The sequence below is a fragment of the Mirounga angustirostris genome, unplaced genomic scaffold, assembly GCF_029215605.1.
Source record: "Mirounga angustirostris isolate CCGP_5_RB_7025 unplaced genomic scaffold, mMirAng1.0.hap1 SCAF_4, whole genome shotgun sequence".
Lineage (NCBI taxonomy): Eukaryota > Metazoa > Chordata > Mammalia > Carnivora > Phocidae > Mirounga > Mirounga angustirostris.
In genome coordinates, this window is record NW_026991712.1 from 86,670,333 (window position 1) to 86,694,312 (window position 23,980).

General features: G+C 38.6%; 1 protein-coding gene across 7 annotated transcripts in view; it reads right to left on the bottom strand.

Annotated features, from left to right (window-relative positions):
• ARNT (aryl hydrocarbon receptor nuclear translocator) overlaps positions 1-23,980 on the bottom strand; it is a 73,813-nt gene that overhangs the window by 16,624 nt on the left and 33,209 nt on the right. For 4 of the 7 annotated variants that reach the window (XR_010410743.1, XM_064588485.1, XM_064588484.1 and 1 more), the window contains 8 exons: positions 21,233-21,277; positions 17,828-17,872; positions 14,126-14,339; positions 10,416-10,629; positions 8,091-8,193; positions 6,553-6,618; positions 6,060-6,145; positions 4,464-4,534 (listed from right to left, as the gene is read on the bottom strand). Coding sequence is in view for 6 of the 7 variants with exons in the window: in XM_064588485.1 (XP_064444555.1) it covers positions 4,464-4,534; positions 6,060-6,145; positions 6,553-6,618; positions 8,091-8,193; positions 10,416-10,629; positions 14,126-14,339; positions 17,828-17,872; positions 21,233-21,277 (844 nt within the window). In the remaining variant the exon portion in view is untranslated. The remainder of the gene's footprint in view (positions 1-4,463; positions 4,535-6,059; positions 6,146-6,552; positions 6,619-8,090; positions 8,194-10,415; positions 10,630-14,125; positions 14,340-17,827; positions 17,873-21,232; positions 21,278-23,980) is intronic. The other 3 variants (XM_064588489.1, XM_064588486.1, XM_064588488.1) reach the window with 1 other exon arrangement.

Below are 23,980 nucleotides of genomic sequence, written 5' to 3' on the forward strand. Positions count from 1 at the left end.
ATACATAGGCATCAGGCTCCCAATTTTAGGAATTTCTGAGCTTCCACATCTCATCCAGAAAGGAAAAAATGACAATCACAATCAGAGAGGGCAAAAGGGCTAGTTCCACTCCTATATATGTACCCTTTACCAACTTTGTGAAGAAAGATAAAAATTCATTCAACCCAAAACTCATCTACTTTCATTTAGCTAGGCTGTTTTCATTACTGAGATTGCAAAATTAGTCCCCAGTAGCCAAGAAATTTATCTAATTTTATGAGAAGAATAAAAATAATTCCACTTTTCTAGTCATGTAATGATAAAATGAAAAGATCTCTCTTCTCCTGGGATGCCTGGGTGGCTCAGTCGGTTAAGCATCTGCCTTAGGCTCAGGTCATGAACCTAGAGTCCTGGGATCGAGCCCCGCATCGGGCTCCTTGCTCGGTGGAGAGCCTGCTTCTTCCTCTGCCTGCCGCTCCCCCTGCTTGTGCTCTGACAAATAAATAAAATCTTAAAAAAAGATCTCTCTTCTCCTGTATAGAAGCAGGAGAAATTAGTTAGAATTAGAAAATTCAGCACTGTTAAGTTCACAGTATGAAAGATAAGGGGGAAAGATCTCCCTCCCTCTCTCATCCTTTTCAGCTTCTGCTATCCAAAAGAGAAGCAAACTATGAATGCCATGTTCTTCCCAAAATCTGGAGTTTCACAATATTCATTTATATTTAGAGAGTAAAAGAAAAATAACATGAATAAGTTCTGAAGGAAATTTCTTCTCATTGAAAAGGGATGATATGGGACTTCCAGGGAAGATGGTGGAGTAGGAGGACCCTAAGCTGACCTCATCCCATAGATACAACTAGGTAACAGCCACATCAGTGTAAATAATCCAGAAAAGGACCCAAAGACTGGCAGAACAAACTCTCCCCAGCTAAATGTAGAGAAGAGGCCACACTGAAGAGAGTAGGAAGAGTAGAGATGCAGTCAGGAGCTAAAGGGATCCACTAAAAGGACCCGTGGACTGTCCGCAGGAGGGAAGGACTCCGTGGGCACAGAGAAGGGAGCGAAACGGACTCTCACACCAGGGAGACCCACGGGGAAGACAAATTTCAGTAACATCTGGCTTTGAAACCAGAGGGGCCGAATTTCAAGAATTCTTACCAATAGCAGGGATTAAAATCTGGAACACTAAAGATTAGCAGGCTCATGGGAAAGCTGGGAGGGCAAGAGGAAACTACGTCCCCACCCTTAAAGAGAGAGCACAACAAACAGCCCCATGGAGATACAGCATAGAAGCAGCACTCTGAAAAACACCTGGGGTATACAGGAGGGAGATTTGTTTACTAATTTCAGAGCATGTGCTGGAGGGGCAGGGATCACTGGAAGAATTCTCCAGTACTGAAGGAGCTGGCTAGTGTCATTTCCCTCCCCTGCCAGCACCCCCTTGGCACAAACACATGGACACCTGTAGGAACCAGTGTGATACCAACACTCACTACTTTACTTGCTAACAGAATGTCCCACCCATGCATACACCTGTGGGCACACCCCCTCCAGCCAGGCTGCAACTCCACGTCTCCTTCCACAGCAGACCCCTGCAAACATTGCTAACACCATGACCCCACCCCTGCATTCTCCTACAGTTCAGTGCTACTATATCTGGAAAATGCCTGGTCTGACTCAACTTAAGCCCATGGTAGCCCAAGACTGGTCCACTAACAATACAAAGACCAAACGCTGCCCACAATAGACAAAGAGAACCACTGCAAATGACTGGACTAAAGGCAAAAGGTGCTCAGCCACAACAGCAGGGCACATGCCACACATATAGGAGACACCCCTGAAGCACCAGATTCTGGTGAAGAGGGGACGTTGCACTGCAGGCCACTACTTTCAAGAGCAGGAGATGTACCTGAATTTCCTAACACAAAGAAACAAAGAGTTAGACAAAATGAGGACACAGAGGAATATGTTCCAAATGAAACAACAGGACAAATCAAAGCAAGAGACCTAAACAGAACAGAGAGAAGTAATATGCCCGATGGAGATTTTAAAGTACAGTGGACTTGTGTCCACCTCAGTGAGACACTTAACCAAGACAGGAAAACATAAAAGAACCAATCAGAGATGAAAAGCTCATTAACTAAAATTAAAAATACACTAGATGGAATCGTAGACTAGAGGAAGCAGAAGAACAGATCAGCAAGCTGGAGGACAGAATAATGGGAAGCAATCAAGCCTGCTTGAGAGTGAGGGAGGGAAGGAAAAATGTAAAAATGAAAACAGACTTAGGGAACCCAGTGACACCAGAAAGCATAAGGACATTCACATTATAGGGATCCCAGAAGAAGAGAGAAGAAGGGGGGGGGCAGAAAATTTATTTGAATAAATGATAGCTGATAACTTCCCAAATCTGGGGAAGGAAATAGAAATCCAGATCCAGAAGGCGCAGAGAGTCCCCAACAAAATCAACCTAGGGAGGTCCACACAAGACATACAGTAACTAAACTGGTAAAAAGTAGATATAAAAAGAGAATTTTAAAAGCAGAAAGAAGTAAGAAATAGTTACATACAAGGGAAAACCATAAGGTAATCAGTAGATTTTTCAGAAGAAACTTTGCAGGGCAGAGGGAATAGCATGATATATTCAAAGTGCTAAAAGAGAAAAACCTGCAGCCAAGCATGCTCTATCCAGCAAGCCTATTATTCACAACAGAAGGACAGATAAAGTTTACCAGACAAGCAAGAGTTACAGAAATTCATGACCACTAAATCAGCCCTCTAAGAAATGTTATAGGGCACTCTTTGAAACCAAAAGTAGGAGTAAGAAAAGTAGGAAACATAAAACCAGTAAAATTAAGTATGTTTATAAAAATCAGTCAAGGTATTCACAAAATAAAAGGGTGTAAAGTATGACACCAATATACCTAAAACTTGGAGGGGAGAGGAATAAAGAATGAGTTCAAACATAAGTAACCATCAACTTAATATAAACTGCTATATGCAAAAGGTGTTATACACAAACCTAATGATAACCACAAATTAAACCAGTAATAGGTACGCAAAAAATAAAGAGAAAGGTGGGGCACCTGGGTGGCTCAGTCGGTTAAGCACCTGCCTTCAGCTCAGGTCATGATCCCAGGGTCCTGGGATCAAGTCCCGCATCAGGCTCCCTGCTCAGCAGGGGAGTCTGCTTCTCCCTCCACTCTGCCCCTGCTCATATTCTCTCTCTTGCTCACGATCTCAAAAAAATAAATAAAATACTAAAAAAAAAAAAAAAAACAACCAGAAACTAAAAAACCACAAGAAACAAGTGTTGGCCAGGGTGTGGAGAAAAAGGAACTCTCATGCACTGTTGGTGGGAATGCAAACTGATGCAGCCACTGCAGAAACAGTATGGAAGTTCCTCAAAAAATTAAAAAGAGACCTACCATATGATCCAGTAATGCCACTACTGGGTATTTACCAGAAGAAAAAAACAAAAACGCTAATTCAAAAAGATACATACACTGTTTACTGCAGCATTATTTACGACAGTCAAATTATGGAAGCAGCCCAAGTGTCCATCAAGATGAATGGATAAAGATGTGTGTGTGTGTGTGTGTGTATATATACACACACAATGGAATATTACTCAGAGAATATTTAAGAAATATATGAAAGAAACACAAGAAGGAATGAAATCTTGCCATTTGCAACATGGATGGATCTGGAGAGTATAATTCTAAGTGAAAGAAGTCAGTCAGAGAAAGACAAATACCATTTCACATATATGTGGACTTCAAGAAACAAAACAAAGATAAAAAAGACAACACAAAAACCAGACTCTTAACTACACAGAACAAACTGATAGTTACTAGAGGGGAGGTGGGTCTGGGGATAGGTGAAATAGGCGAAGGGGATTGAGTACATTTTTTCCTTTGCAAGTTTTTATTTGAATTCCAGTTAGTTAACATACAGTATAATATTAGTTTCAGGTGTTGAATTTATTGACACCTGGTGCTCATCACAAGTGCCCTCCTTAATACCCATCACCTATTTAACTCATCCTCCCACCCAAGAGTACACTTATGATGAGCACTGAATAAGGTATACCCGTGTTGAATCAATGGGCACCTGGATGGCTCAGTTGGTTAAGCGTCTCTTGATTTCAGCTCAGGTCATCATCTAGGGTCGTGAGATCAAGCCCCGAATTGGGTTCCATGCTGGGTGTACAGCCTGCTTAAGATTCTCTCTCTCCCCTCTCCCTCTACCCATCCCCCCACCTCTTTTCCTCTCTTAAAAATAAAAAAAAGAATTGCTAAATCACTATACTGGACACCTCATATAACTAGTATGCTATTAAATCAATATGACATCATATGTTAACTACACTGGAATTTAAATTTTAAAAAGTAAATGTACAAAGAAGACTAAAAAAAAGAAAGGAAAAAGGAAAGAAAAGAAAACAGATAATACAGATGTGGAAAATTCATACTTGCCTGCAGTCTGCCAATGGCCACTAGGCAAAATTTGCTCCCCTGGCCAGCCTCTGGATCATCATCTGGAAGGGAGACACCTTCAGGAAGGTGAAGTTAAAAGGTTTAAGAGGGATCTCAAACTCAATTACCTTCAATTCAAATCGAAAAAGATTTAAAATACATGTAGGTACGAAGAGACTAGTTTTAAAACAATAGAGTGCTAAATAAGAATAAACAACTGCACAGAATTTACCATATATGCCAGATACTGTTTTAAGCATTTTTACATATATTAATTCACATGTTTTACCCATATTAATTGTAATAAACTACAGAGTAAAGTCCCGCTCAAAGTATTCTAAAAAACTATGACGGTCAAACCAAACATATGAAGACAGTCATTTATTCTATGACTATACCATAGGCAGAGAACAGAGGTCTTGCCCAACTTGTGGTTTTAAAATAAGCAAACAACCAAAAATGAAATTAAACCAACATCAATAGTTAGTTACTTATGTCCTTTGGAAAGAGAGAAGCCAAAGTTTCAATGTTTTATGTGGAAAAGGGAAGAAGGTTGCATTTTCTCTCTAGTCTTTGCATATATATCGTCTTTTTACCAAGAAAAATATTATTTGAGAGTAATACAGAAGTATAAAAGACCATATATGGCATATGTAGGGTTTATTCAGTATATAAACTAAAAAGCTCAAATGTCACTACACTTAGAATTTTTCTGAATTACACTTAACTACCATTTACTGAGTGCATACTATATGCCAGGCACTGGGCTAAGTGCTTTGCTTACATTAACTCTAATCCTCAAAATAATTCTACACGGGATATATTATCTCCAAATTATAGATGAGAACACTGAGGGGTTCTTTTTATAAAGGTCAAGTGTCTTACCCTAAGTTATACCATTAGTAAGTAACAATGCCAGAATCAAACCCAGGTTTTTCCGAATACAAAGTTTAATCTCTTCTCCAAATATATCACCTTGCCTCCCTTTTCTCTTAGTTTCCCTCTCCCTACAATCCCACTTCCCAATTACACCCATCCAGCAGGGAAGTAATAAAGTTGCTAAGATCTGGAAATTCTGACAAACCAGTTTAAAAGGCTGATCCTCTGCACCCCAACCATCCTTCTCACATTTTCTGTTTGACTTCAAGTTCTAGTAAAGCTAATGTGCTCACATCTTGATTTAAAGCCTTTAAAGAGAACATCCCACTTATAAGTTACTACAATTAAGTCATTTCCTTCTTCTTCCTCAAAGTCATGCTCCTACTAAAAAGCTTTCCCAAATTAACTGCACTCAATGCCAACCAAATGTTTCTTTGCACACAAATACTTAGAAAATAGGTATTCAGTATATATTATTATGAATCTGCACGTTTAAAAATTGCATTCTGTGACACAGCCAACACTGAATCATTTTCAAGTCTGAGTAATCCATCTCCCTAACTGGACTATAAAGGAGGGGCAAGAGCCTGCTTTTTCTTTCCTATTTTCTTACAGTTGATACCATGGTACATTTCACATACCAGGTACATGACAAATGTTAGCTAACTTTCTCAGACTCTGTGACAAACCTGCTGCACCATGGGAGAAATAAAACTTTCCTACCTGCTGGGGGCCAGGCCTTGATGTAGCCTGTGCAGTGGACCACCACAAAGTGAGGTTCCCCATCCTTCACAGAGCCAAGTCCATTCCTAGAAGAAGTACATGTGTGAGGAGAAAACCCTACCCAGTAACATTTAAAAGGCAATGCTGGCTTAGTACCTTTAACTTTAAGCTCTTGGATGTTTAGAAAACTGGTCACTTTTTGACCTCTCCCACCCAAAAGTGACCACCATATTTCTGACCCTTGCCAAAGTAAAGAAACAGAAAGGTACTGCAGCAGGAAGAAAGTTGGTAAAGTGGTAGGGCAACTTCTTTAAACAAGATGAGCAAAAGAAGCTGTAAAAGTTCAGGAAAACATTGCCAAAAAAAAGTAACTGGGAAGTGAAGGATAAAGGTGAGGGCTGCTGAAGGAGTACTACATTAAGATAGCTGAAAAAGTGATGATCTTTACAGGTACTTGGCCATCCCTTTGGTTTTTCATTGTTTAGGATCTCACCGGCATCTGTTCCTCACAAAGCTCAATCTATTCATGGAGACTGGGTCCACTGAACTATTACCACACCTGTTTCAAAGAACGGAGAGATTAAAAGCAATTAAGCTGTGCTATTAAAGAACTTTCCATCCATTAACAGCCAGCAAAAAGGGCTCTGGATACAACTAGACACAGAAGGATAAGGAAGTCAGGCTTGATATTTCTGAAACTTGTAACTGCCCAGAATTTGAAGTTCAAAATGTTCCACATACTCTTCAAATACTATATATACTGACCTCTATATTGGGGTCAGTATACTTTTTGTGTAAAGGACCAGATGCTAAATATTTCAGCTTTTGTGGGTCGTACAATCTGTTGCAACTAGCCATCAGAGCATGAAAACAGCCATAGACAATACATAAACAAATGCACATGGCTATGTTCCTATGAGGCTTTATGTACAAATAAAGAGTTGTGTTTTGCAGACTCTGGTTCTATACCACAACCCAATCTATTTGCCATATTTCTTTATTATTTATCTTGCTATTGCCGTGTACATAGGCCGTGTCCACATATTGGGACATTCTCTCCCACCCTATCTACCTTATCTCATTTCTTTAAAATAATGGATAAAACTTTACCTAGAGTTTCATATGTGCCAGGCATTATTCCAAGCATCTTTACACATATTTATTATCTCATGCTTATAACAACTTTATGAGGTTAATAATAATTCCCAATATTAGATGAAATCACAACACAAAATAGTCATGTAATCTGCTCAAGGTCTCAGAAGAAAATAAGCGGCAAACCTAGCAGTCTAGGTTCAGAAGTTACTCTAAACCAGTAAGCAATATAATACTCAATTCTGTAACTCTCTCAGGAAACCTTTCTTAATATCCTACTCATCATTTCTAATAAGCATCCTTTCAGTACAATGTAGGCAATTTCCACTGTACAACCTGAACTTATTTTGTGACTTTAAGAGGTATCTTTTCTACCTATGTAGAATGTACCACCATACTTTCTTCAGAATACTAAAAAAGTATAATTTATAATTATAAACACTAAATACTAACCAAAAGATATAAGAAAGTATCAATACTCTATGAAAAAAAGAAAAATGAAGATACGGTCTAGTGCATGGATGTTGTCATGTGATGTACTGGGAAAATACTATAGATTTTGGAATCCAACTACTCTGGATTAAAATCAAATCCTATACCAGACATTATCTATGTAATCCTGGGGAGTTAATTTTGAGTCTTTTTTTTTTTTTTTTAAACAGCAGAATAGTAACCATGAATTCAACCCCAAAGAACAGATGTGGGAAATGAGATGACAACAATAAGTCTCTTATCATAGTATCTGGCATAGGAGGAATTCATTAAATTTTAGTTCCCTTATCAAACACTTTATTGTTATAATCCATATGAGTCTTGAGAGTGAAATTTAATCCAACTAGAGCTCAGATTTAAAAGTTTAACTGACCTAACCAGAAATCAAAGCCCCTGCTCTTAATTTTTCTTATGTCAAATCACAGTCCTCAGCCTGACTCTCACCTCATACGGCAAATAAATGATCTCCTTGAGCCCATACACATTCTCATGGAAGACTGCTGACCTTCTTTTTTCACTGTTCCAGTCTTCAGATCAAGGATACGCCCTGAAAAATGATGTGAAAAACAGTCTGGTATGTTTTCTTGTATGTGGTGAAGAGGGACAGGAGAGACACTGGAGGCAAAGATAAATAAGTATCCTACTGATGCCCTCCCATCTCCTTGTTTATAAAAGAATAGGCCAAGTAGGGGATGGATTTTTTTCAAGTCCAAAATACCTCAACCCCCATCAATGAATGTTATTCTTAAATTCAAAGGCAGCACTGGAGAAAACCTTGTGCAAGGAAGGAAGGTGGGAGTGGAAAGTAGTGTTGGCAAGCAAGAGGCTAGGCTATATTCTTGGGTCTCATTTTTGTACACATACACATGCACGTGTGTGCACACATGCACACTGAGGGAAAGTCATTGTTTAAAAACAAATAATTTGGGGCGCCTGGGTGGCTCAAGTCAGCTGAGCATCTGCCTTTGGCCAGGTCACAATCTCAGGGTCCCGGGATCAAGCCCGACATTGGGCTCTCCGCTCAGTGGGGAGTCTGCTTCTCCCTCTCACTCTTCCTCTGTGTTCTTTCTCTCTCAAATAAATAAACAAAATCTTTAAAAAATTAAAATAAAATAAAAATTAAAAAACAAAACAAATAATTTTATATGCTATAGTAACACAATATCTATCTCCAGCCAAAATTGTTCTTCCCTTTATTATATAGAAATGAATGGCAAGAGCGCCTGGGTGGCTCAGCTGGTTGTGTCTGCCTTCAGCTCAGATCATGATCCCAGGGTCCCGGGATCGAGTCCCACAACAGGCTCCCTGCTCAGTGGACAGCCTGCTTCTCCCTCCCTCTGCTGCTCCCCCTGCTTGTGTGCTCTCTCTCTGTCAAAGAAATAAATAAAATCTTAAAAAAAAAAAAAAAAGAAATGAATGGCAACTTTTGGAAAAAAGAACTAGAAACATGAAATCCAAAAAGACCTAAAAGAAGGGAAAACTAAAACACAATAAAACCAAAATCTTGCCATTTGAAAAACGACATGGATGGAACTAGACGGTATTATGCTAAGCGAAATAAGTCAATCAGAGAAAGACAATTATCATATGATCTCACTGATATGTGGAATTTAAGAAACAAAACAGGATCAGAGGTGAAGAGAGGAAAAAATAAGACAAAATCAGAGAGGGAGATAAACCATAAGAGACTCTTAATCATAGGAAACAAACTGAGGGTTGCTGGAGGGGAGGGGAGTGGGGGGATGGAGTAACTGGGTGATAGACATTAAGAAGGGCAGTGATATAATGAGCACTGGGTATTATATAGGACTGATGAATCACTGACCTCTACCTCTGAAACCAATAATACATTATACGTTAATTAGCTGAATTTAAATAAATAAAAATAAATAAAACTATAATGGACTTCCTTGTATTTTATTACCAGTTTTTTTAAAAGATTCTATTTATTTATTTATTTAATGAGAGAGAGGGAGAGAACACATGTGTACATGTGTGTGCATGAGCACAGGGAAGGGCAGAGGGAGGAGAAAGAGAATCTCAAGCAGACTCCAGCTCAGTGTGGAGCCTGACACGGGGCTTGATCCCAAGACTCTGAGATCACAATCGGAGTCAAAATCAAGAGTTGGGACACTCAACCAACTAAGCCACCCAGGCCCCCCTTAATTACCAGTTTTGATCTGCTTTCACCTTAAATTTTTTTCCAGAGTTGCTTAAGAAGCAGATGTGTTTCCTATAGCCAAACTCTGCAAAAGGACTGAACAGCATTAAAATAGGGTGAAGAAAAAAATAAATAAAAATAAGACAAAAAATAGTACAGATCCAAAAAGAACAGTAACAACTTTTATACTGGTAACCGCTCCTCTTTAAAATAAAAATCTATTAAATAGAACCCAGTATATAAAGCCAAAGATATGCACAAACAGGTAGAAAAAAATACCAGGTAACTACCCATACAAATGAGACAGAAACATGGATAACTTAATTCTTTTAGAATGGAAAAAAAAAGTTCATTGTAGATTTGGTTTTTACTGTTTTATTTACAGTAATTAACTTTTATATGTGCACTGGCACTCAAGAAACATTTTCTAACGATAAGCTACAAATTGTATTATCTGCGTGTGGATAGAAAAAAAATGATTCTATTCATTATGGGAGAAAATTCCAGATTTGACAGATTCAGTGAACAAACTGAAGAGCTAAAACACCTCTTCTGTTTCAGGAAAAAGAAAGGGCTTCCCATTCATTTTCCATCCATGTAATTCGTACCTGTCAGGGCATTTTCTGAGGTGGAAAGCTGCTCACGAAGTTTGTCCACGTCATCTGGATGCACCTGATCGTAGAGTGTGCTACCAAACCATTCAGACTGTGGCTGGTTCAAAACTGGGGTCACCGAGTCAGAGACATAAACCACCCGGCCTGTCTCACATGAGACAATGAACAGAAAGCCGTCAGCTGCCTCCAAGATCAAATGTTTGAGTTCCTGCCCAAAAAAGAGAAATAAAAGTTAATACTGAACTCTTAAAAGCCAAGAATTATTCATGGAAAGAAGTAACACATTTCAGGCCTTATGCACCTTTCCCTAAGCAACTGCTGGCTTCTGCCTGATCCACAGCCCCAGCTTTGCACTCCAGATGTAACTGCTTTCACAATAGCTAAATTTTCTAACAGATATTTCTTCAATCTCTCTGTCACTATTCACCTCCTCCTCTTTATCTCAGGACTCAAGATGGGGAATAAAAAGGTTTCCCACTAACAAAAATTTAGTCCTTGATCTCACCCCCTCTGGTCTCTTTTTAGGATCTTGCTCTATAAATACTCCCATTTTCACTCTCTTTCCCCTCAAATCTATAAACATGATCAAGTTTTCTCAATTCTACACAAATCTTTCCTCAATTTTGCCCAATTCATCTCTTTTTCAGTGCCGAGTTTATATTAAGAGTAATGTTATATTCACTGGTTTTATTCTCTTACCTTTCACTTATTTCTCAATCCCACTACAACTGTCACTCTAAACCATTCATATTGTTTGCAGCAGGTTAACAATGTTCTCCTGACTGCCAATTCAAGTCCCCTTTCCTGGGTCTTTATCATGTTACTCAATCTCTCCAGAATCTGGTAATGTTATCCACGTCATCCTTTTAAGTTTTATTTTCCTCTAGCTTCTACTACACCCTCTTCCAACTTTTGCTGCCTTTCTAAATGTCCCTTCTCTGCTTCAGGCACCCTTCCCTTTGTTCAAGTCTTTTTTTTTAAGATTTTTTATTTATTTATTTGACAGAGACAGAGACAGCGAGAGTGGGAACACAAGCAGGGGGAGTGGGAGAGGGAGAAGCAGGCTTCCCGCCGAGCAGGGAGCCCAATGTGGGGCTCGATCCCAGCACTCTGGGATCATGACCTGAGCCGAAGGCAGCCACTTAACGACTGAGCCACCCAGGCGGCCCCTGTTCAAGTCTTAAGTATAGATATTTCCAAGGTTCTATCTTAAGTTCTCTTCTCTATTTATACCATACTCTCTCCCTGAGAAATTATATCCACTCCTCCCTGCCATGAAATGATGCCCAAGTCTGTATCTCTAGACTCGCCTAAACTTTTTTCTTTAGCTTTAAGCAGACCTAAATTCCAACCAACTGTTAAAACATTGGCAATTTAGATATTCTACCAGCAACTCAATTTCAACATCTCAAAACCGGTCATATTTTCCCCTCCAAAGAACAATCCTCTGTGCTCTTCTAGCATTTCCTTTCTTATTAACAGTATCACCTTCCTCTCAGGATACAAGACTTAAAATCTAATTACACTCTCTCCTGCTCCAGTGGTAACTGTTTTATTAATTCTATTTCCAATAACTACATCATTGTCCTAGTTATCTTATGCCAAGTCTCAAACCCAGCCTTAAAATACTCTGTATCAACTAACACAATTTTTTTGGGGAGAGAGATGGGGAGAGGCAAAAAGAGAAGGAGAATCCCAAGTAGGTTCCACGCCCAGCGCAGAGCCAACTCGGGGCTCGATCTCATGACTCTGAGACCATGACCTGAGCCAAAATCAAGAGTCAGACACTTAAACTGATTGAGCCACCCAGGCACCCCATTGACTGACACATTTCTGATGGCTCCCTACTGCCTAAAAATTAATATCTAAATTCTGTAACGTAACACCTAAATACTCCATGATAAGGTCCCAGCCTACCTCCTTATTATCATCTCCCAAGGCTTGCTAAACTATTTCATTTGCCTTGAATAATCCAATCATTCTCACTAGGCATTTGCTCAAGTTATTCACAGTATTTATGACACAAATCCCTTACCTTTCCTTTTCCATGTTTATATTTCTACAGGACTTTAATACTGCACCTCTATGATGGAACTAATTGTGTGTTTATATTGTGATTTACTTATTTACATGTCTCTTTCCACTAGTGATTATCTCTTATCTCTGTTCTCATAGCACAAAGCACCTGGTTAGCCCACAAAAGGTGCATAAACTGGAGTCTGTTCAATCAGTATCTCTATGTGTATTGTTAGATTAACTGATTGATTATTTCAAAGTACATATCTCTAAAATCCATGCTATATGTGTTTTCATATAGACACTCTTATTTGGAAAATCATTCTTATTACTTTCTTCCAAACCACATTCCTTCCTTCTAATCCTCTGAATAAGAGTGACATTATAGGTCAATTTTTTCTTCCTTATGTTTCCTGTATCTTCCAAAATTTTCTGCAATAACCATGTATTACTCTTAATAATCAAAAGAGAACATGCCTTTCTTACTCTTAGAAGTCTTTGCTAACCATCCCCACTCAAACCTGGTCATTCTATTCACTTTAGCCATCCCTCCATTATATATTTATCTAGTCCCATATAAAGTATTAATAAGTTTTAAAGAAAGATTATTTCTCGGGGTGCCTGGGTGGCTCAGTCAGTTGTGTCCGACTCTTGGTTTTGGCTCAGGTTATGATCTCATGGGTTGGGAGATCTAGCCCCACACTGGGCTCCATGCTCAATGGGGAGTTGCTTGAGATTCTCTCCTTCTCCTGCTCCTCCCCCTGCTCATATTCGGTCTCTCTCTCATAAACAAACAAATAAATAAATAAAATCATTTTAAAAAGATATTTCTTCTCTGTATGCATTTTCCTCTCATTTTTCACTATGTGTGTATCCAGCCACTCAAAAATTCATATTCAGACTCACTTCCACTCACTCACATATTCATACTCAGATTAAGTTCCTGAGAGGCTAGAAATGTTTTTGCCTTCCCTATTTTTCTCATTACATGTAATAGAGCACATCTCTAAGGAACGATGACTGCCTTGTTAGACTCCTTTTATCACTAAAACTGAAAGCTGCTTCAGGAATAAGAAACAGTTTTCTTCCATCTTCTATAACCCTAAAGCCAAGGAAGAGAACAGGTTCCATGGACACAGTCATCTCTTCTTCCTACAATTCTACTCTTGTTTCACCTTATAGACTATATTCATGAGTGAAGTTTAAAATACATATAAGCTTGGGGCACCTGGGTGGCTCAGCTGGTTAAGTGTCTGCCTTCAGCTCAGGTCATGATCCCAGGGTCCTGGAATTGAGCCCTGCGCTGGGGGGGCGGGGTGTCCCCTGCTCAGCGGGGAGTCTGCTCCTCTCCCACCGCCGCTTGTGTGCACATGCTCTCTCAAAATAAATACAATCTTTAAAAAAATAAATAAAATACCTAATAAGCTTGTTAAATAATTTACATAAGTCTTCTGTACTTCTCACTGTTCCAATGCTAATGAATATAATAGCCAGGAATTAAAACTACTTTCCCATGGTATGAATTTTTCCTTAACCCAGCTGAATTCTTGTACTTTAAGCAATCTACAGACTCAGCTTGGCTCTGACTCTCAATATAAGGCACTAGTTAGAATTATGGTCATCTACCCCGAAAAGATCAAAATTTTCAATAGATTCTAGACTATCTCAGATTTATACATCCCAGAGACCTGATCAGTGAGGAACGAAGGCTTGTAGGTGCCATCAGTGGATGTATTCCCAGTTCCTCTCAAGGACTTCATGTGAGACACTGCCATGCGTAAGATGGTTAGCTTGTCTGGTTTTCGAGCCAGGGCACTACAGGTGGGCACCATGTCTGACAGTTCTGTGATGTAGGCTGTCATCTTGTTCCGTCGCCGCCGTTCAATTTCACTATGATTTTCCCTGCATGGAGAGAGGAGAAGCCCCACCCAGGTGGTCACATCTGGCCATTTGGGAGGCGGGAAGAGTGATATAAATAGGGAGTGAGCTGCTGAAGAAATGTACTTTTAGATTTAGGAGTATTTAAGTCTCGGAAGATAGAATCAAGTTTGCCAACCTTCTCATGCAGAACAAGCATGGAATAGAAACCAACAAGGCAGACAGAGAATAAGCAGATACCAGCAATTCTCCCTATCTCCTGGAAACTTCACTTCCTACGTAAATTACCACTCCCCCAAACCAAACCAAACCAAACAAAAAATGTTTCAAAAAGTGATAGTCTTAAAAGATGTTCATTTTATTCATGTTATTTCCCGAGACAAATAATCTTGGTTTGGCTGACTCCATGTTTCCTAATTCAACTTTTTAAGGCTGAAAATAAAATGACCAGTTTTTTCCAACACAAGTATATTGCCCAACAGCTGATAAAAGAATTGACAGTATAGATTCCTTTGGTCTATAAAATGTTGCCTGTTCTAAGCTTCTCTCTTACTCTTAACACTAGAAGGCAGAACTGGAAGATTTTGAAGTTTTCTTTGTCTCACTAATGCACAAAGTCCTACCTTCTCTATTTGGGTGTGGTGCCAGTGTACTGAGCTCAAGAGATTTTAAGGTAACTCTATGGTCAAATAACCTTCAACAAAGCAGGAAAAAATATGCAATGGAAAAAAGACAGTCTCTTCAATAAATGGTCATGGGAAAATTGGACAGCCACGTGCAGAAGAATGAAACTCGACCATTCTCTAACACCATACATAAAGATAAACTCAAAATGGATGAAAGACCTCAATGTGAGACAGGAATCCATCAAAATCCTAGAGGAGAACATAGGCAGTAACCTCTTTGACATCGGCGACAGCAACTTCTTTCAAGATACATCTCCAAAGGCTAGTGAAACAAAAGCAAAAATGAACTTTTGGGACTTCATCAAGATAAAAAGCTTCTGCACAGCAAAGGAAACAGTCAACAAAACAAAGAGGCAACCCACTGAATGGGAGAAGATATTTGCAAATGACAGTACAGATAAAGGGCTTGTATCCAAGATCTACTAAGAACTTCTCAAACTCAACACCCAAAAAACAAACAATCAAGTCAAAAAATGGGCAGAAGACATGAACAGACACTTCTCCAAAGAAGACATACAAATGGCTAACAGACACATGAAAAAATGTTCATCATCATTAGCCATTAGGGAAATTCAAATCAAAACCACACGAAGATACCACCTTACACCAGTTAGAATGGCAAAAACTGACAAGGCAAGAAACAACAAACGTTGGAGAGGTTGTCGAGAAAGGAGAACCCTCTTACACTGTTGGTGGGAATGCAAGTTGGTACAGTCACTTTGGAAAACAGTGTGGAGGTGCCTCAGAAAATTAAAAATAGAGCTACCCGATGACCCAGCAATTGCACTCCTGGGTATTTACCCCAAAGACACAGATGGAGTGAAAAGAAGGGCCATATGCACCCCAATGTTCATAGCAGCAATGTCCACAATAGCCAAACTGTGGAAAGAGCCGAGATGCCCTTCAACAGATGAATGGATAAAGAAGATGTGGTCCATATATACAATGGAATATTACTCAGCTATCAGAAAGGATGAATACCCAACTTTTACATCAACATGGATGGGACTGGAGGAGATTATGCTAAGTGAAATAAGTCAAGCAGAGAAAGTCAATTATCATATGGTTTCACTTATTTGTGGAACATAAGGAATAGCACGGAGAACATTAGAAGGAAGGGAAAAATGATGGGGGGGAATCGGAGGGAGAGATGAACCATGAGAGGCTATGGACTCTGAGAAACAAACTGAGGGTTTTAGAGGGGAGGGGGGCTGGGGGGATGGGTTAGCCCGGTGATGGGTATTAAGGAGGGCATGTACTACATGGAGCACTGGGTGTTATACAAAAACAATGAATCGTGGATCACTATGTCAAGAACTAATGATGTATTGTATGGTGACTAACATAACATAATAAAATAAAATTTAAAAAAAGAGAAATCTACTAGAGGTCCCTTCTGGGTCTCCAGTTGGAGCAAAATGAATTAGAGAGTAAAAGTGGAGTGGGGAGGAAAAGGCCTGAAAACAGACAATTTGGATCTCAACAGGGTAAGTCGATCACATCTCCAATGCTGATTTCCTCAAAATCAAGACAAAATCTTATCATTGTTAAAAAATAATAATCCAGTAGTTTTCAAGTTGGATTTCTGAAAAGCCCCATAGTTCCCCAGTGTCTTCCACGGGGATGCCTCAAAGAAAGAACCAAACAACATGCTGCATTTCTGCTTCTCCTTGAGCAGCTTTTGCTTTATCTTTTTTATTTACTTCCATTACCACTTAAGGATCCTATCTGAATAAAAGTTCTTTGTCAAAACAAAAAGAAAAATAAAAACAACTGGTCTAACATAAATCTCTTTATGAGAAGAACAAACTAAGGTTAAGAAGTTAACTAAATGACTTTCCCAAAGGCAGCATTCATTCCCAATTAATGCAATGGTTTTCCCACCATACCATGCCAAATCAGCTTTCTGAAGAGGTAGAGTTAGCAGGAAATGACAACAAAATGAGCTTGTGGCCCCGCTGAAAAAGGTAATGCGATAAGGGGGTAAAGTAGTAAAAACAGGTATTGGTATCAATGATCTATCTCCTACTGAATGGTCCCAAATCACAGAAGCAAGAAAAAAGAAAAATTTGGGCACACCATTAGTATCCTAGTATTTCTACCTTATCAACAACAGTCTCCAAAGAGGACTCTAGAGTCTCCTTTCCAAATGGCAAAAAGATCTCACCAAGTAAGTCCATATTTGTTAATTTGCCTGAGAAACATAGCATTCTACTTTCAAACTTAAAGCACCCATCTTCCTAGTATCTGACAGATTTCCGACACGTCCAGAAGGCTACTCTTTTAAAAAGCCACATCAAGGCTGCTAAAACTTTTCTGGAAAACCACAAAAGATTCAATCACCAAAGCAAGACCAGGACTGCTATGACACAGTAATCTAGCCTGTGAGTCTACACAGGAAATAAGGGTGTGCTTTCTAGAGAGGTGCAGAATAAATGCTAAGGCCTAAATACTGGGAACCAATTGCAAACACAAATATATTTTTTAGTCTTCTGATAAATATGCCCCTGCTAAAGCACCAACTGGCACCACTGCCCTGCTTCTAAAGCCTTTTATTCTGTGAAATAGTGCTGAGATAAAGAGGAAAAGAGAAAACTATAAAACTAATAGCAATTTCTTAAATTCCTTAGTAAAGTTCCCTCAACTCACCCACTTTCTGAGGGGGAGGCCAAAGTTCCTGTTACACACAAACTTCTAAAAAATCTTGTCCTCTCTTGCCACAGATAAGGAAAAACACAAAGAGAAAGGGGAAGAAAAGAGCAGAGTAAGAAAGAGGAAAAAGCAGCATCATCTGCTTCATCATGCTGAAAGACACTGTTCTCCTACCTGGCAAGTCTCTCTTTATCCGCAGAGCTCTGCTCATCATCCGACCTAAAAATAGAATTAATGAACTAAGCTAAAATTAAAATAAAAAGAAAGAAAAAAAGAAGGATGGATGGATGGACTGATGGAAGGAAGTAGAGGGGAAAGGAAAGGAAAAAGGAAATAGAACAAAATAGATGCAGAGAAGGGAAAATTAAAATATGGACAGGAACCTTGCCCATAACTCTACAAAGCCATTTGTTAGGATAAAAAAAAGTAACTTACAGGACAAAGGTTGACATAAAAGCAAGGCCATTATTCATTATAAATTAACATAGTCTGAACATAGAAAGTAACTGGCATTTTGCCAATCAATCTCTGTACAGACCAACAATATATAGTTTGAACAAGAACCAAACGAGGGAATACCATTCTCACACACTGCAACCAATCTGGAAATAAAATGATATCCACATATGCTATTCTTTTTTATTTTTAAGATTTATTTATTTATTTGAGGGGGGGAAGGTGCAGAGGGAGAGGGAGAGACAGAATACTCAAGCAGACTCCCTACTAAGCACAGAGTCTGACATGGGGCTTGATCCCAGGACCCCAAGATCACAACCTAAGCCAAAATCAAGAGTTGGCCACTTAACCAACTGAGCCACCCAGGTGCCCCCACATATGCTATTCTACAATTAAAAAAACAAAGAGTAAATCATGATAAGAATGTCAAACAAATGATCACAAATACAATCTCTCTGTAACACGCAGACACACACATATGCTCTCACAGACAAAATAACCAAACAGATTTCACTGGTGAAATTACATAAATAAAACTTAAGAATTAGGTTTCTGGCACATCCCCTATCATTGATTTGATACTAAAGTAGTAAATTTCTATTTATTCACTCTCCCATTTCTTTGCAGTAAAGCCCCAAAACTGCTGGATCCCCACTGTCAACTCCCCCTCCCCTGGAGGGGGCTACAAAGGATTACCACTAAGTTTTTCTGGAAAACTGAAAACTATAAGGGTTGGTGGCAACTGAAGAAACATCAAGGTGTTGGTAGGCCAGTATATCAGTAATCAATTCCATTAAAAACAATATATATAGATATAGATAAAGAAGCCTCAAATAAAATGTCTAAGTAAGCATGATATATTAACAGGCTGAAACACTATTTCATTATTAAAAGTGACATGTACAGAGGCCAAAGTGACATGTACAGAGGCACCTGGGTGGCGCAGTCGGTTAAGTGTCCGAATCTTGGTTTTGGCTCAGGTCATGATCTCAGGATGGTGAGATGGAGCCCCATGACAGGCTCTGTGCTTGGTGTGGAGCCTGCTTGGGATTCTCTGTCTCTCTCCCCCTGTCCCTCCCTCCCATGCTCACTGGCTTGCTTGTTCTCTCTCTTTCTCACTCTAAAATAAATAAATCTCAAAAAAAAAAAAAAAAAAAAGATGTGTACAATGAATAGCAATACCTGGGAAACAGGAAAAAAAGAGACCCAAAATTACACAGTAATAAGAACATAAATATGAAATGTACCTATACTGATGAGAAACACAAGAGAATTGCCTTATATTCAGTAGTTTAAAGTTTCATGTTCATTGGTTATTATGGTTCCTTAACAAACTACAAATCCTTTTTTCAAAAAATTGAGAAAATAATACATTTTCAGCTTTATAGACCTTCTACTGAATTCCCAATATGTGAGGTGAATTGGCACAACCTAAGTTGTTTGAAAGAAAGTTAAATGTCTAAAATTCCTATTATTACTACTCCTACTACTACAAATCCATAATCCCTTAACCACTCTAGTATTTCTGAATGAAATATGTGAATGTATAAATATTTATATTAAGTAGGACAAATGAAGACTAAAGTAATTCAGGTCATGTCTTCATAGCTTTTTGGAATTTCAATCAAGAGACTGTTAACCTGTATGACCAGTACTATTTGATGGCTTGACTATCTTTCTATCTATCTATCTTTCTTTTCTTTCCTCTCTTTCTTTTTCTTTCAGCAATCTCTACATCCAACGTGGGGCTTGAATTCAGGACCCTAAGAACAGGAGTGGCATGCTCTACTGACTGGGCCAGCCAGGTGCCCATGATGGCTTGACTTTCCAATGCAGCTTGAGACACTATTCCCCAAATATCCATAATTAACTTCTCATTTTAGAGATGGTTTATACCCTAACGTATTTATAAGTATCTATTTCAATAAATAAATTACTTGAAAATCTCTTAAATTCACTCCTTTCCTATTGCCATTGCTTCCACTCTAGCCCAGGCACTCATGATTTTATAGCTATCTTATTATTCACCCTCACATCTACCTCCCTGACTATAGTGCTTCTCTTTAATCAATCCTATACATTGCTACTAGAGAAAATCCCACATGCATTTTATTAAAATCTCTTATTCAAAGCCCATGATGGCATCTTACTGCTTCAGATAGTTATAAGCTACTCTGACTGATATTTCTTAGCCCTCTATGTCAGTGGTTCTCAAGGTATGGTCCCCAGACTAGCAACATCGGCAATAAATATAAGAACTCAGTTAAGCTCTGGATTTTTGATTATGCATTTTTCTGAGGTGGCTGCAAACTCAATTTTTAAAAAACAAACTAATTTGGGCGCCTGGGTGGCTCAGTCGGTTAAGCGTCTGCCTTCAGCTCAGGTCATGATCCTGGGGTCCTGGGATCGAGTTCCGCGTCAGGCTCCCCTGCTCAGCGGGGAGCCTGCTTCTCCCTCTGCCTCTGTCTGCCGCTCCCCCTGCTTGTGCTCTCTCTCTCTTTCTGTCAAATAAATAAATAAAATCTTAAAAAAAAAACTAATTTACTGTTTAAAATATACAGAATGAACTTTTTAAAAAAAACCTTGCTTTTTATTCATAAATCCTTCTCAATTTTGTACATCTGAGTTGATGTTCTAAAAAAAAATACTTTGCTTTTTATTCATAAATCCTTCTCAATTTTGTACATCTGAGTTGATGAAAAGCGAAATATTTTTCATAATCTTAACAAAATTTAAATAAATTTATTACAATCAAAATTCATCTCCACAAAAATTGTTTCTGTTGCCATTTTTAAAGGAAAACTATTACCTGTATAGATTTTGTGGACCCATCTAATAATAAATACAACCATGAAATCCATAACTTGTGTTCCTGTGGACACCCAGCAAGCACACTGTATAGCTGCGTATCATATACATAAAAACACTGTGTAAACTAACTGTACCATCAGTCTGAAGCCATGTTAACTGAACATAAACAGTAACTGTCATACTAAATTTTGTCAGCTTTCAGAGTAGGAAGAAGACTGACAGAGAAATGAACTCCTAATGAGATCAAATTAAACTCAATACACTTGAATTGCCTGGTCCCACAACATGGCCCAAGATGCTCTACTACATTACCTGGCAAACCGCTCCTTATCATTAGACATCTGATCATCATCACACCTAAAAAAGAAAAATAAGATTAGCCCAAAGCATTATACTTGTTGTATCTAATTCATCTGAAATAAAAACTAGAAAGGAGTAAAAATATTCAACAGAAGAAAAAAAAAAAAGCCAATGGAAAAGCATCACAAAGCAATAGAGATAGTAATGCCATCCCAAAGAACTTAGGAAACCCATGACTATTATTTGTCAGGTTTCCGATGTTCTCCTTTACCCTTACTTATGAGACACTCCAAAAAAAGAGGATGATCTCATGAGGGCACAACTGACTGCCCTGTCAACACCACTCTGAGATTAGGGGTAGTTTTAATTATGGCAAAAAAACAAGGAACATAAAATTTACCACCTTAACCAATTTTTAGAGTACAATTCGGTAGTGTTAACTATATTTACATTGTTGTGCAACAGATCTATAGAACTTTCTAATCTTGCAAAACTGAAACTCTATACACACTAAGCATCATCTTCCCATCTGCTCCCCACACAACCCACAGCTCCTGGTAACCATCACTGTACTTTCTATCTCTAATTTTGACTACTTTAGATACCTCATATAAGTGAGATCATATAGTCTCTTTTTGTGACTGACTTATTTTACTTAGTATAATGTCCTCAACATTCATCCATGTTGTAGCATATGCCAGGATTTCCTTCCTTTTTAAGGCTGAACAATATTCCATTGGACATATATGCCAGATTTTCTTTATGCATTCATCTGCCAATGGATATTTGGGTTGATTCCACCTCTTGGCTATTGTGAAAATGGGGCAGTGCACATGAGTGTGCAAATATCTAAGACCCTGTTTTCAATTATTTTGGATATTTATAACCAGAAGTGGGGCTGCTGAATCATACGATGATTCTGTTTTTAGTTTTTTGAGGAATCTCCATACTGTTTTCCAGTGGTTAAATTTACCATTTACATTCCGACCAACAGTGCACAAGGGTTCCTTCTTTTTCACATCCTTACCCAACATTTATTTTCTGTTTCTTTGATGGTGGTCCTCATCATGGGTGTGAGGTGGTATCTCACTGTAGTTTGAATTTTCATTTCTCTAACGATTAGTGATGTTGAACATCTTTTCCTAGGCTTGTTGGCCTTTTGCATACCTTCTTTGGAAAAATGTCTATTCCAAGTCATTTGCCAATTTTTAATCAGGTTTTTTTTTAATTATTGAGTTATGGTAGTTCTTCATATATTATATATATTAACCTCTTATCAGATACATGATTTGCAAATATTTTCTCCCATTACATGGGTTATCTTTTCACTGTTTTCTTTGATGCACAGAAATTTTTAAGAGATAGTTTTAAATTATGACATGAACAATGTTCTTCCTCTCTCTGATCAAGGAAACACAATCCATTCATCCCAACAACTTCTACTTAATAAGCCAATAAACCATATCTGCTAAAGAAAGAAACTACAGGATTTGCTGAGGGAGGAAAACCTAACTTTAAAAACACTACTCTACTCTCTGGATGATCTAAATTTTCCTCTTCTCACTGCCACAGGATATAGCAAAGATCTATTAACTTTGGACAAGAAGTGCTTTTGGGAGATAGGTTAAGTGTCACAAAATTTGCAGTTAAACCAGTTATTAAATTAGAGCCAAAATTTATACTGCTCCTTCACAGGCTGTAAATCCTCAACTAATCCAACCCCAAGAATTTTCAGTTTTTGAAAATAACCGGAGAACAGAAGAAGAATGGGCAAACATGGAGATGTAACTGAATTCCAGCTCAAGTACAAATGGTCTGTTCCTAGGACACAAAATATGCTTTAAATCAGATGCTACTAACTTCTAGTGAAAACACGTAACCTAAACTGGAAAGAGAGACCTATAATTTATATATTAACTTTAAATCTCAAGAATGAGTCTTCTAAATCCTTACTACTGAAAGTATGGTCAGTGGCTGGAAGCAGATTCCAGAAATGAATCAGAACACAGAACCTTGGGCCCTACCCCAGGCCTACTGAATTACATTTTTTTGGTAAGTAATCTCTAGGCCCAATGTGGGGCTCGAACTCACAACCCCAAAATCAAGAGATGTATGCTCTACCAACTGAGCCAACCCAGACCAAATTACAACTTTCAAAAGTAGCATCAATCAAGGAGATTTAGTGCTGACTTAGGGATACAATGCAAGTAAGGCTTTCACACACTGACCAGAGTGGAAAATTCCAATTGTTTTAAAAAAAAAAAAGATAAAGAAATTTGGTGATGCCTCTCTCAGGCATAATGACCCACTAGGTAAAATGAATTGTGACAGTCTTTTTTTTATGGTTGGGGAAAGAACAAATAAACATTTCTGGATCTGCATATAGTTTGTGACTACTAGGTTTTGTGGAAATGAAGACAATGACTCAGGGCCAGAGCTAACTGAGAAATATAAATAAGACTAGTGGTGGGGCGCCTGGGTGGCTCAGTCGGTTAAGCAACTGCCTTCGGCTCAGGTCATGATCCCAGGGTCCTGGGATCGAGCCCCTCATCGGGCTCCCTGCTCGACGGGGAGCCTGCTTTTCCCTCTCCCACTTCCCCCTACTGTGTTCCCTCTCTCACTGTCTCTCTCTGTCAAATAAATAAATAAAATCTTAAAAAAAAAAAAAAAAGACTAGTGGGTACTTCTATGCCATTCATATGCACAATACAGTTCCACCAATAGCATCTATCATTATAGTAACAGATTCCCAATTGGAAG